Source organism: Schistocerca americana, chromosome X (genome assembly GCF_021461395.2).
Source record: "Schistocerca americana isolate TAMUIC-IGC-003095 chromosome X, iqSchAmer2.1, whole genome shotgun sequence".
NCBI classification, from domain to species: Eukaryota; Metazoa; Arthropoda; class Insecta; order Orthoptera; family Acrididae; genus Schistocerca; species Schistocerca americana.
The window spans coordinates 904,363,912-904,377,071 of record NC_060130.1 but is presented as its reverse complement, the minus strand read 5'-3'; the positions used below and the strand labels follow the sequence as shown (position 1 = coordinate 904,377,071).

At 43.2% G+C, this 13,160-nt stretch overlaps 1 protein-coding gene across 1 annotated transcript in view; it reads left to right on the top strand.

The window, feature by feature from the left end:
• The window catches only part of LOC124556383, a 156,086-nt gene extending 148,857 nt beyond the window's left edge, over positions 1 to 7,229 (top strand). The window contains exon 3 of the mRNA XM_047130345.1: positions 7,005 to 7,229. Coding sequence (XP_046986301.1) covers positions 7,005 to 7,229 — 225 coding nt within the window. The remainder of the gene's footprint in view (positions 1 to 7,004) is intronic.
• Positions 7,230 to 13,160: the final 5,931 nt, after the last annotated feature.

Here is a 13,160-nt window from a genome sequence, read left to right as displayed (position 1 = left end):
TCTCCTGTAAAACTGGATTCCGAATTTATTATGAGAAAGCCTAGTATATGGACATCAAATCAGCCGGACAACTTCCACTTGAAAATACGCTATGAAAAAATCTCAAGTATTTAGGAGAAATCATCCATCCCACACGAATGAACACATCTCCAGCACAGAAAGAATATTCAAACTGAGAAAGGCGTACAAACTGACATGGAATCATCACAACAAAAGAGAAACATCTCATAATGCAAAATTACGGCACTACAACACGGTTATTTTATCAGAAGCCTTGTATGCGGCAGAAACCACCGTTATTAGAGGAATGACAAAAATTCCCGTCATGGAGAAACAAGAACGAAGAATTCTTACAGAAATCTACTACGCTGCTCACCGAGACGGGACTTTGGTCAGACGACCTATAAAAGAACTCTACGAATACACAGACAGCATCACAGATAAATTTAAGAAAATACGCTTACGGTTCTATGGACTGGATGAAAGCAGTGTCAAAACGAAAATTCTTAACATCGTTAATGCAAGCATATTAAAGACCAATTGGATAAAAGAAACACAGGAAGACCTGCAACACCTGAAAATTTCAGAAGAAGAAAGTCAGGAGAGAAAACTTTTGTAATTCGGCATCTATAAAAGATCAAAGAATACTTGCGAACGCCAGGAAATTAGCGATATCGTCCGCTATAACTTGGTCAAAATCGCACCTCGATATATTTATTCATAATGGATGTATTCGGGGTCGCCTGTCTTAGATGCCGTACCCAGAAATATACCGACAAACTTTGAGAGGCGGTAGTATGGACCAAACCATGAAAATAATATGTAGCAAAACAAAATGCTTTAAGAGCTATGAGCACTTGTTTATCTTCAATACTGTGAGGCACGTCTCCTCTACAGCAAGTTCTTTGCTGTTTTGTGTGGAAGTAGTATGAACCAAAACAAGGAAAAAGTGTGCAGTAAACATGTGCTCTGAAATTTATGCCTTAGTAGCTGTGAGCACTTGCATAGTAGAAGAGATGTGTTTTAAGTGCCGAAGATGAACAAGTTCTCACAGCTTTTAAGGTATGCACTTTAGAGCTCATGTTTCCTGTACATTTTTTCCTTGCTTAGGTCCGTACTAAAAGCTCTCAAAATGTCGAAAGCAAGTAGCTTTATGTAAATATGTGTCTCACAGTAGCGAAGATGAACAAGTACTCACTTTTCTTAGGTGCGCATTTTGGAGCTCATGGTTTCTAGGTTTTTTCCTTTCTTTTGTCCATACAACCGCATCTGAAAGTTTGTCTGTGGAGTTCTGAATCATCTCGTATATGTCTAATGAATGAAATCGATTCGGTTGAAATCAATGAAAGTTCGCATGCAATATCAGTGAAATATTTTCATAAATTCATTACATTGGTGGTTCAGCAGCTCAGATCATGTTTAAAAACCGAATTCGAATTCCCCATTTGGCACAGACTGTTATATTTGTTCCATACACACTTATAGTGTACACCACTGGCCATTAAAATTGCTACACCACGAAGATGACGTGCTACAGACGCGAAATTTAACCGACAGGAATAAGATGCTGTGATATGCAAATGATTAGCTTTTCAGAGCATTCACACAAGATTTGTGCCGGTGGCGACACCTACAACGTGCTGACATGAGGAAAGTTTCCAACCGATTTCTCATACACAAACAGCAGTTGACCGGCGTTGCCTGGTGAAACGTTGTTGTGATGCCTCGTGTGAGGAGCAGAAATGCGTACCATCACGTTTCCGACTTTGATAATGGTCGGATTGTAGTCTATCGCGATTGCGGTTTATCGTATCGCGACATTGCTGCTCGCGTTGGTCAAGATCCAATGACTGTTTGCAGAATATGGAATCGGTGGGTTCAGGAGGGTAATACGGAACGCCGTGATGGATCCCAATGGCCTAGTATCACTAGCAGTCGAGATTACAGCCATCTTATCCGCATGGCTGTAACGGATCGTGCAGCCACGTCTCGATCGCTGAGTCGCCATACTGGCGTATCACCCGGCGTGATGGTATGGGATGCCATTGGTTACACGTCTCGGTCACCTCTTGTTCGCTTTGACGGCATTTTGAACAGTGGACGTTACATTTCAGATGTACTAGGACCCGTGGCTCTACGCTTCATTCGATCCGTGCGAAACCCTACATTTCAGCAGGATAATGCACGACCGCATGTTGCAGGTCCCGTCGGGGCTTTCTGGATACAGAAAATGTTCGACTGCTGGCCTGGCCAGCACATTCTCCAGATCTCTCACCAACTGAAAACGTCTGGTCAATGGTGGCCGAGCAACTGGCTAGTCACAATACGTCTGTCACTACTCTTGATGAACTGTGTTATCGTGTTGAAGCTGCACGGGCAGCTGTACCTGTACACGCCATCTAAGCTGTTTGAATCAATGCCCAGGGCTATCAAGGCCGTTATTACGGCTAGAGGTGGTTGTTTTGGGTACTGATTTCTCAGGATCTATGCACCCAAATTGCGTGAAAATGTAATCATATGTCAGTTCTAGTATAATATATTAGTCCAATGAATACCCGTTTATCATCTGCATTTCTTCTTGGTGCAGCAGTTTTAATGGCCAGTAGTGTATATTCATCAGTTTGTGTTCTCATGTCGTCTGCCTTTTATGAAAGTTAGATCGAGGTTGTGTGGCTTCAACATACAGCCTGAACAAAATGAAACGGACTCAGAAAACATTAAGGTAGGCATCCGCAGTCAGGGCGGACGAAGTAAGTTGGGTTGTCTAACTTAAAGTGGACGAAATACGAGGGGCGTTCAATAAGTAATGCCGCATTTTTTTTTTCGGAAGGCAGGTTGATGTTATTGAGGATTCTAATATGCCATATTATTCCCAACTCTTTTGGCTACAAAACGCTATTTCTCAACATAATCTCCGTTCAATGCGACAGCCTTAGGCCACCTTCCTGGAAGGGTCTGTATGGCCACTCTGCTGATCTAGGTCGGAGCCAATGTATTGGTGCATCAATAACCTCCCCATCATGCAGTTGAGCAGCCAGGTGTTTAGTTGTGATCCATCGATCACCTCGAATGAGAGCAAAATTGCAGAAGTCACAGCCGTGTGTAGCCGCCGGCACGCGGGAGATCGGATATTTTTGCACGACCTTGTTGGGATGATGGCAGACGCCTCGTCCTAAAACTCACCGTGCTTTTGTTCACTGCCAGGCCTTCTCAGACATTCTCCAAGCGCCTGTGAATATCTGCTATGCCTTGGTCTTCCACGCCAAGAAACTCAGTGACAGCTCTCTGCGTGGAACGCAACTCCATTACAGACGTCAGTTTAAAGGTTACATATAGCACCGCCACCTATCGGAACTCCATGAAGCTATACAGGCTGAAGCGGGAATATTTTACGATGTCCCACCAATGATTCAGCATTTTTCCAACTGAAAAAGCGGAGTGTGCGCTGATATGAAACTTCCTGGCAGATTAAAACTGTGTGCAGGACCGAGACTCGAACTCGGGATCTTTGCCTTTCGCGGGCAAGTGTTCTAAGTGAGCTACCCAAGCACAACTCCCACCCCGTCCTCACAGCTTCAATTCCGCCAGTACCTCGTCTCCTACCTTCCAAACTTCACAGAAGCTCTCCTGCGAACCTTGCAGAACTAGGACTCCTGGAAGAAAGGATATTGTGGAGACATGGCTTAGCCACAGCCTGGGGGTTGTTTCTAGAGTGAAATTTTCACTCTACAGCGGAGTGTGCGCTGATATGAAACTTCCTGGCAGATTAAAACTGTGTGCCGTACAGAGACTCGAACTCGGGACCTTTGTCTCTCGCAGGCACTTAGCCGTGAAGGGCAAAGGCCCCGAGTTCGAGTCTCGGTCCGGCACACAGTTTTAATCTGCCAGGAAGTTTCAAAAAGTGATGGATCACTTACTGAACTCCTTTATATTTTCCGGATCAGTGATACTCCACTCACCCTGACTTAGCGTGAGTAGAAGAAAGTTTCTAATCCGTGCTAATTTCTGCTCTGAATTTTGTGTGAAATCTGAATTCCTATGTTTTTACAATTCTAATGTGGAAAGAAAGTAAATTGTGCATCAGCCCTCAGCGATGGAGATGCATCTTGCTTTAAACACAAAGAGCATTTGTGGTTGAAGGCTGGTATTCCGTCTCTTATTTTTTTACGAATGTAAATCAGTCACGGCTCCAACAATAAGCACTGTGGATAAAATTAAGTAAAATTGTAAGAAGTTTAGCGTCAATTTACGACAGTTGTATAAATCTCTATGACCTTTCCGCGCCCTTGTACACAGAACAGGTGTGCGTTGCAGGCGCATCGACGTTTAATATCTCTGGCTTTGCAGCAATCATACTCAGGTACAAGAAGCTCATCTTAGAGCATTTGTGAAGGCAGTAGTGGCAAGATGACGTATTGTGGTGTGAGGTATCGATGACAGATGCTTTGTTTGGTACTGGTATCGTGAGAAAGACCGCCTAAATTGTGGTCCTTCTCCGCGACTGGCTGCTGCATTCGGAAGTTGGGTGCGAAAATGATAATCTTCTGTTATTAATATTAGATAAACTAAACAGCATATTTCCTTACATTTCAAATTAAAGCATCTCTCAATAGCGTGCTATCATTCTACTACCTCACAAGCATTAATAATCAGCAAAATAATAAACTGCTAAACGATAAGGCAGACAAGCACTTCGGTGATCTTCGGATCGCGCCTAACTTGGATTGCGGGCGAAGTGGCTCAGCTATAAGATCAGAACTGGTTCGGAGGACAAACATGTTGTCTGCCGCGGTGGGTTTCAGTTAAGACTTTACTATTAATCTATGATTTTTAAATGTGAGAGCTGGTTCGGCAGTCTCAGAGGACGGACATAATGTCTGCCGCGGTATCGGTCAAGACTTGGCAGTGTCTAGTTTGTAAATGTGAGGGCTGTAATTACCTGTAAGAATACAAATTATTTGTGAGTATAAAGTGGAATGTAATTGTACAGATCTTCGTGTTCCGCTAATAAAAAGTGAGTGGCATCCAGTATAAGCAAATCAATTGGAAATTTGATTATTCCTAAAATAACAGTTCCTCGCTAAGAGTTTCTTACAGATTCAAAATAACCGATTCACGACTTACGTGCTGTTTACTGCGCAGGGGTCCACAACTGTAGAGGACTGCAGGCTGGTGAACATTTATTAGAACTTATGCTATCGGTTCACGAAGGTGGAAGCAAATAGGCACCTCGCAAACGTATAAGTACGTGGTATCACGTAACATTCCGCCGGTGCGGACGGTATTTGCTTCGTGATGCATTACCCGTGTTAAAATGGACCGTTTACGAATTGTGGAAAAGGTCGATATCGTGTTGATGTATGAATATTGTGATCAAAATGTCCAACGGGCGTCTGCTATGTGTACTGCTCGGTATCCTGGGGGACATCATCCAAGTGTCCGGACCGTTCGCCGGATAGTTACGTCATTTAAGGAAACAGGAAGTGTTCAGCCACATGTGAAACGTCTACCACGACCTGCAACAAATGATGATGCCCAAGTAGGAGTTTTAGCTGCTGTCGCGGCTAATCCGCACATCAGTAGCAGACAAATTGCGCGAGAATCGGGAATCTCAAAAACTTCGGTGTTGAGAATGCTACATCAACATTGATTGCACCCGTAGCATATTTCTATGCACGAGGAATTGCATGGCGATGACTTTGAACGTCGTGTACAGTTCTGCCACTGGACACAAGAGAAATTACGGGACGATGACAGATTTTTTGCACGCGTTCGATGTAGCGACGAAGCGTCATTCACCAATAGCGGTAACGTAAACCGGCATAATATGCACTATTGGGCAACGGAATATCCACGACGGCTGCGACAAGTGGAACATCAGCGACCTTGGCGGGTTAATGTATGGTGCAGCATTAAGGGAGGAAGCATAATTGGCCCCCACTTTATCGATGACAATCTAAATGGTGCAATGTATGCTGATTTCCTACGTAATGTTCTACCGATGTTACAACAAGATGTTGCACTGCGTGACATAATGGCGATGCACTTGCAACATGATGGATGTCTGGCACATAGCTCGCGTGCAGTTGAAGCGGTATTGAATAGCATATTTCATGACTGGTGGATTGGTCGTCACCGATCTGACGTCCCAGGATTTCTTTCTGTAGGGAAAGTTGAAGGATATTTGCTATCGTGATCCACCGACAACGCCTGACAACATGCGTTAGCGCATTGTCGATGTATGTGCGAACATTACGGAAGGCGAACGACTCGCTGTTGAGAGGAATGTCGTTACACGTATTGTCAAATGAATTGAGGTTGAGGGACATCATTTGGAGCATTTATTGCATTAATGTGGTATTTAGAGGTAATCACGCTGTAACAGCATACGTTTTCAGAAATGGTAAGTTCACAAAGGTACATGTATCACATTGGAACAACCGAAATAAAATGTTCAAACGTACCTACGTTCTGTATTTTAATTTAAAAAACCTACCTGTTACCAACTGTTCGTCTAAAATTGTGAGCCATGTATTTGTGACTATTACAGCGCCATCTATCACAAAGCGAAAAATGTGGTCCAACTAAAACATTCAATGGGGGTTCCTATTTAAAAAAAACAAACGCTTTTGATATCCGTTTGACCTATGGCAGCGCTGTCTAGCGGGCCAACCATAGCGCCATCTAGTTTCCCCCTTCAAGCTAGACAAGTTTCGTTCTTTGTAGTTTTTTCGTTTGACGCTTATTTCGTGAGATATTTGGGCCGGTCACGGTCAAAATGAAATGGTTCAAATGGCTCTGAGCATCTATGGTCATCAGTCCCCTAGAACGTAGAACTATTTAAACCTAACTAACCTAAGGACATCACACAACACCCAGTCATCACGAGGCAGAGAAAATCCGTGGGACCACCCTGTATATCACTCCCCCTGTCTACTACTCTTTTTATCAACTTGCCGCAGTCTGCCAGGTGGTGTGGTGTAAGCACGGCTTTTCTTTCCTAGGCCCGCAACGTGCAGTGCGTGCGCATCTGCCCGCGCATCGAGACGCTCCACGCGACGGTGATGGCGCGCAGCGGCGACTCGGTGCGTGCGGCGCACTGCGAGCGCGCCATCGCTGTGTACCCCAACGGCACCCTGCACGACGAACCGTTCTGGGACGCCTACGGCGGCGACGTCTTATTTGTGTCCTGCACGCACCTCGAACCCGACGGCACCAGCTTCAGGTGAGAGCACCTACCTGTGTCAGCCACAAAACTTCTTAGTCTCTTGCAGCACGTACTTTCGTGTCTTGCTAGAAGCTATTCGTAAGTGCAGAAGCATTTTCTGAGCGTAGATATAAACTGCTAAACCAAGAAGAGTTTTATACCACCTGTATACAGGGTGTTCGAAAATTCCCGTTACTAAGTTCTAGAGCTTGTAGGGGGGAGTTAGTAGATGATATTTTGAACGGGAACCCATGTTCGGTTACGTACCATTTGCTTGCTACAGCCATTTCAAAACATGTTGACAAGGCGACCATTTATACAAGTAATTGATTAGGCGTGTCTCAGTACACTTTTTTTTTTTTTTTTTTTTTACACTTCCACTCATTAATGTTGTTGTTGTGGTCTTCAGTCCTGAGACTGGTTTGATGCAGCTCTCCATGCTACTCTATCCTGTACAACCTGCTTCTTCTCCCAGTACGTACTGCAGCCTACATCCTTCTGAATCTGCTTAGTGTATTCATCTCTAGGTCTCCCTCTACAATTTTTACCCTCCACGCTGCCCTCCAATACTAAATTGGTGATCCCTTGATGCCTCAGAACATGTCCTACCAACTGATCCCTTCTTTTAGTCAAGTTGTGCCACAAACTCCTCTTCTCACCAATTCTATACAATACCTCCTCATTAGTTATGTGGGGGGGGGGTTGGGTTGTTTTGGGGAAGGAGACCAGACAGCGAGGTCATCGGTCTCATCAGATTAGGGAAGAACGGGAAAGGAAGTTGGCCGTGCCCTTTCAAAGGAACCATCCCGGCATTTGCCTGGAGCGATTTAGCGAAATCACTTGTCCAAACTAGTTATCGTCCATGTTTCACTTCCATACATGGCAACACTCAATACAAATACTTTCAGAAACGACTTCCTGACACTTAAATCTATACTCGATGTTAACAAATTTAAGTGTCTCATTTCCTAATCTAATTCTCTCAGCATCACCCGATTTAATTCAACTACATTCCATTATCATCGTTTTGCTTTTGTTGATGTTCATCTTATACCCTCCTTTCAAGACACTGTCAATTCCCTTCAGCTGCTCTTCCAGATCCTTTGCTGTCTCTGATAGAATTACAGTATCATCGACGAGCTTCAAAGTTTTTATTTCTTCTCCATGGATTTTAATTTCTACTCCGAATTTTTCTTTTGTTTCCTTTACTGCTTGCTCAATATACAGATTGAACAACATTGGAGACAGGCTACAACCCTGTCTCACTTCCTTCCCAACCACTGCTTCCCTTTTATGTCCCTCGACTCTTATAACTGCCATCTGGTTTCTGTACAAACTGTAAATAGCCTTTCGCTCCCTGTATTTTACCCCTGCCACCTTCAGATTTTGAAATAGAGTATTCCAGTCAACATTGTCAAAAGCTTTATCTAGGTCTCCAAATGCTAGAAACGTAGGTTTGCCTTTTCTTAATCTAGCTTCTAAGATAAGTCGTAGGGTCAGTATTGCCTCACGTGTTGCAATATTTCTACGGAATCCAAACTGATCTTCCCCGAGGTCGGCTTCCACCATTTTCTCCATTCGTCTGTAAAGAATTCGCGTTAGTATTTTGCAGCCGTGACTTATTAAACTGATATTTCGGTAATTTTCACACCTGTCAACACCTGCATTCTTTGGGACTGGAATTATTATATTCTTCTTGAAGTCTGAGGGTATTTCGCCTCTCTCATACATTTTGCTCACCGGATGGTAGAGTTTTGTCACGACTGGCTCTCCCAAGGCTGTCAGTAGTTCTAATGGAATGTTGTCTAGTCCCGGGGCCTTGTTTCGACTTAGGTCTTTGAGTGCTCTGTCAAACTCTTCACGCAGTATCATATCTCCCATTTCATCTTCATCTACATTTCCTTCCATTTCCATAATATTGCCCTGAAGTGATCGCCCTTGTATAGACACTCTGTATACTCCTTCTACCTTTCTGCTTTCCCTTCTTTTCTTAGAACTGGGTTTCCATCTGAGCTCTTGATATTCATGCAAGTGATTCTCTTTTCTCCAAAGGTCTCCTTAATTTTCCTGTAGGCAGTATCTATCTTACCCTTAATGAGATAAGCCTCTACATCCTTACATTTGTCCTCTAGCCATGCCTGCTTAGCCATTTTGCACTTCCCGTCGATCTCATTTTTGAGACGTTTGTATTCCTTTTTTCCTGCTTCATTTACTGCATTTTGTATATTTTCTTCTTTCATCAATTAAATTCAATATTTCTTCTGCTACCCAAGGATTTCTACTAGCCCTCGTCATTTTACCTACTTGATCCTCTGCTGCCTTCACTACTTCATCCCTCAAAGCTACTCATTCTTCTTCTACTGTATTTCTTTCCCCCATTCTTGTCAATTGTTCCCTTATGCTCTCCCTGAAACTCTGTACAACCTCTGGTTTAGTCAGTTTATCCAGATCCAATCTCCTTAAATTCCCACCTTTTTGCAGTTTCTTCAGTTTTAATCTACAGTTCATAACCAATAGATTGTGGTCAGTGTCCACATCTGCCCCTGGAAATGTCTTACAATTTATAACTTCATTAATAGCCAAAGAAATTGCTTGTGTACTCATTGACGGGTTCTCGTCTACCTAATGCAGTACGACCTCTTCCATTTCGGATGTGCGGACGCTCCTTAGATCACTACAGTCACACCTGCTGACCGTGAAGGTACTGTTCGTCGAAACCGTTGTTTAATTGTGGCGAAAAGAGTATGCGATGTAGTCGGACGTTGTACAGAATGATCTTGATACAGGTGACAAGCAGCTCTTCCGTTACTGTGAGTTTCGTCATTCAGAAGGAGTATGTCGGCGCATTCTGCAAACGTGTAATCAACCATGTTGCTCTAACAAACACAGACACGTGAAAGAGGCACGAACCAGGTAAGATACGTAGGATCCACGTCAAACGTCATCATCCTGTCCGACGTAACCAGCCCCCACTATGATTACTCTGTTGCATACCTTCGTAGCAAAGATGTTTTCAAACGGCTGTAGCACGGAAACAATATGTTTCAGGACTTGGGTTCCTATTCCTACTCACTTCCCTCTACAAGTCCTAGAAGTTTGTAACGGGTATTTCCAACACCCTGTGCATAGGAATGTATGTAGGCTCAGATTCAAGGGGGACAGGCCACGAAAGAATGAGCCTTATGAGCCTAAAAACATAACTTTGTTCTCAAGTGAAAAAAAAACACAATATTCAAATTAATAGCAGACTGCTCGAAACTGCTGCTCCGCCCCATGCTTTGTAAGATGTTGTATAAGAGGTAAGTATAGTCCTTCTTTGAACGTGACTGTTTAGGACACTCTCGTATGGCAGTAACTGTTTAAATGTAAAAGATGCTGTCAGTGCTTAATAAGCAAATAACGAAAAAATACGGCTCATCAAGGGCAAATGTTTTGAGAAAAGTGCTAGAAGTGGTTTTCAGGCCAGAGTCTAACAGGTACTCTTAAGGTCTTTATACTTCTAGCGTTCGTGAAGGTGAAATAAGGAAGGAGAAAAGTAGCTCACATGGACAGTTTTAGGAGGCCAGAGTTCGTAAACCCATTCGTGAACGTAAAGGGAAGAAGCAATATACAGAATCCTTTACCCCGAAATGTCCAGTGATTTAAACTTTACTTTCTGCATTAATACCGTCAATTCCACATTCTTTCAGCTGACTAGGTCTGTGAAAGAACTTATTAAACCTACAGTGTGTGATACAAGGAAGGACAAGACCACAGCAATCAGTCGCAATACCACTGGTTTTGTAGTATTATAGCCTACCCAGATTTCAGCTATAAAAAGCCATCTTCTTTCCTAAAATACGAGGGTTGCCCAGAAAGTAAGTTCCGATTGGTCGCGAAATGGAAACCACAGTGAAAACCAGAAATGTTTTATTTGCAACAGTTAGGTACACCTTCCACCTACTTCTCTACATAGTCGCTGCTCCAAATTCGATTGTTGTCGTAGTGTTGTATCGACTTTCCAATATCCTCGTCATAGAAAGTAGCCGCCCCGTGGTTTCGGCCAGTTATCTGCTGCACTGGTCTGCAGCTATTTGTCTGTGGAAAAATTTTGTCTTCATAGGCAGCGGTTCTTGTGAGCAGAGGAGACACAGGGGGAGCCAATTACGGACTGTATTGTGGGTGATCAAATACTTGTCATCCGAAACGCTGCAGGAGCGTCTTCATTGCCCCTGCAGTGTGCGGTCGAGAATTGGCATGAAGAAGGAACTGGTCGATAGTGGTGTTATGTGGGCTGCATGACACAGGCGAAATCTTTAACCAGGCCCTCATACTTGAGGGAGACGCTATTCCCTACGCATCTTTATGTGCTCACTGTTCACTCAAAACTAAAAAGAGCAACGCGACACGATCGACAGACATACTGGAGACACTGCCCAACACATCTGTGTATAGCTTTACCGGATTTTCCCAGTGGTTTCCATTTCGCGACCGATCGTAACTTACTTTCTGGACAACCCTCGTGCAACGAAATTTCAGAATTTATCTAAAGCAACAAGTGAAACACCACGTTGTCCAATCACAGTGATCCATTATAGTCAACATCCCATTTGAGTGAGTTATAATCCAACAAGCTCGCAACAGTATATGTCACCAAATGACACTACTGGTGCATGGGTAGACGGAAACTGATGTCGTTGTTTACGACAAGTACAGCAAAAAAAGGTTCAAATGGCTCTGAGCACTATGGGACTTAACTGCTGAGGTCATCAGTTTCCTAGAACGTAGAACTACTTAAACTTAACTAACCTAAGGACATCACAGACATCCATGCCCGAGGCAGGATTCGAACCTGCGACCGCAAGTACAGCAGCCTCAGTTTGCGACATATAGTGTAAGTAACGCCCCCTATATTACAAATTAACTAACCGCGTTTTTACATGTGTATTAGTTTCATACCGGGTCGCTTGACGATTAATATGTGAACGAACACGTAAGTCGGCATTTCTTGATGTGTTTTAAAGATAATATGCAACTATAATTACTGATATCATTTTATTAAAAAAAAAGGTTTTAAACTACTGCTTCTGTAAGAAACAAGGTTAGTTTTGTTCGTAATATAGAGGTCGTTACTTACAATACATGACGCAAACTGCGCCTGCTGTATTTGTAGTAAAAAACAACTTGAGTTTCCTTCTGGCTATACACCAGCAAAGTCAAATGTTGATGCGTACTACTGCAAGCCTGTTAGATTGTAGCTCACTCAAATGGGATGTTGACTATATTGGATCAGTGTTACTAGATAACGTAGAGTTTTACAAGTTGTTGTTGTGATCTTCAGTCCTGAGACTGGTTTGATGCAGCTCTCCAAGCTACTCTATCCTGTGCAAGCTTCTTCATCTCCCAGTACCTACTGCAGCCTACATCCTTCTGATTCTGCTTAGTGTATTCATCTCTTGGTCTCCCTCTACGATTTTTACACTCCACGCTGCCCTCCAATACTAAATTGGTGATCCCTCGATGCCTCAGAACATGTCCTACCAACCGATCCCTTCTTCTAGTGAAGTTGTGCCACAAGCTCCTCTTCTCCCCAATTCTATTCAATACCTCCTCATTAGTTATGTGATCTCCCCATCTAATCTTCAGCATTCTTCTGTAGCACCACATTTCGAAAGCTTCTATTCTATTCTTGTCTAAGCTGTTTATCGTCCACGATTCACTTCCACACATGGCTACACTCCATACAAATACTTTCAGAAACGACTTCCTGACATTTAAATCTATACTCGATGTTAACAAATTTTTCTTCTTCAGAAACGCTTTCCTTGCCATTGCCAGTCTACATTTTATATCCTCTCTACTTCGACCATCATCAGTTATTATGCTCCCCAAATAGCAATACTCCTTTACTACTTTAAGTGTCTCATTTCCTAATCTAATTCCCTCAGCATCACCCGACTTAATTCGACTACAT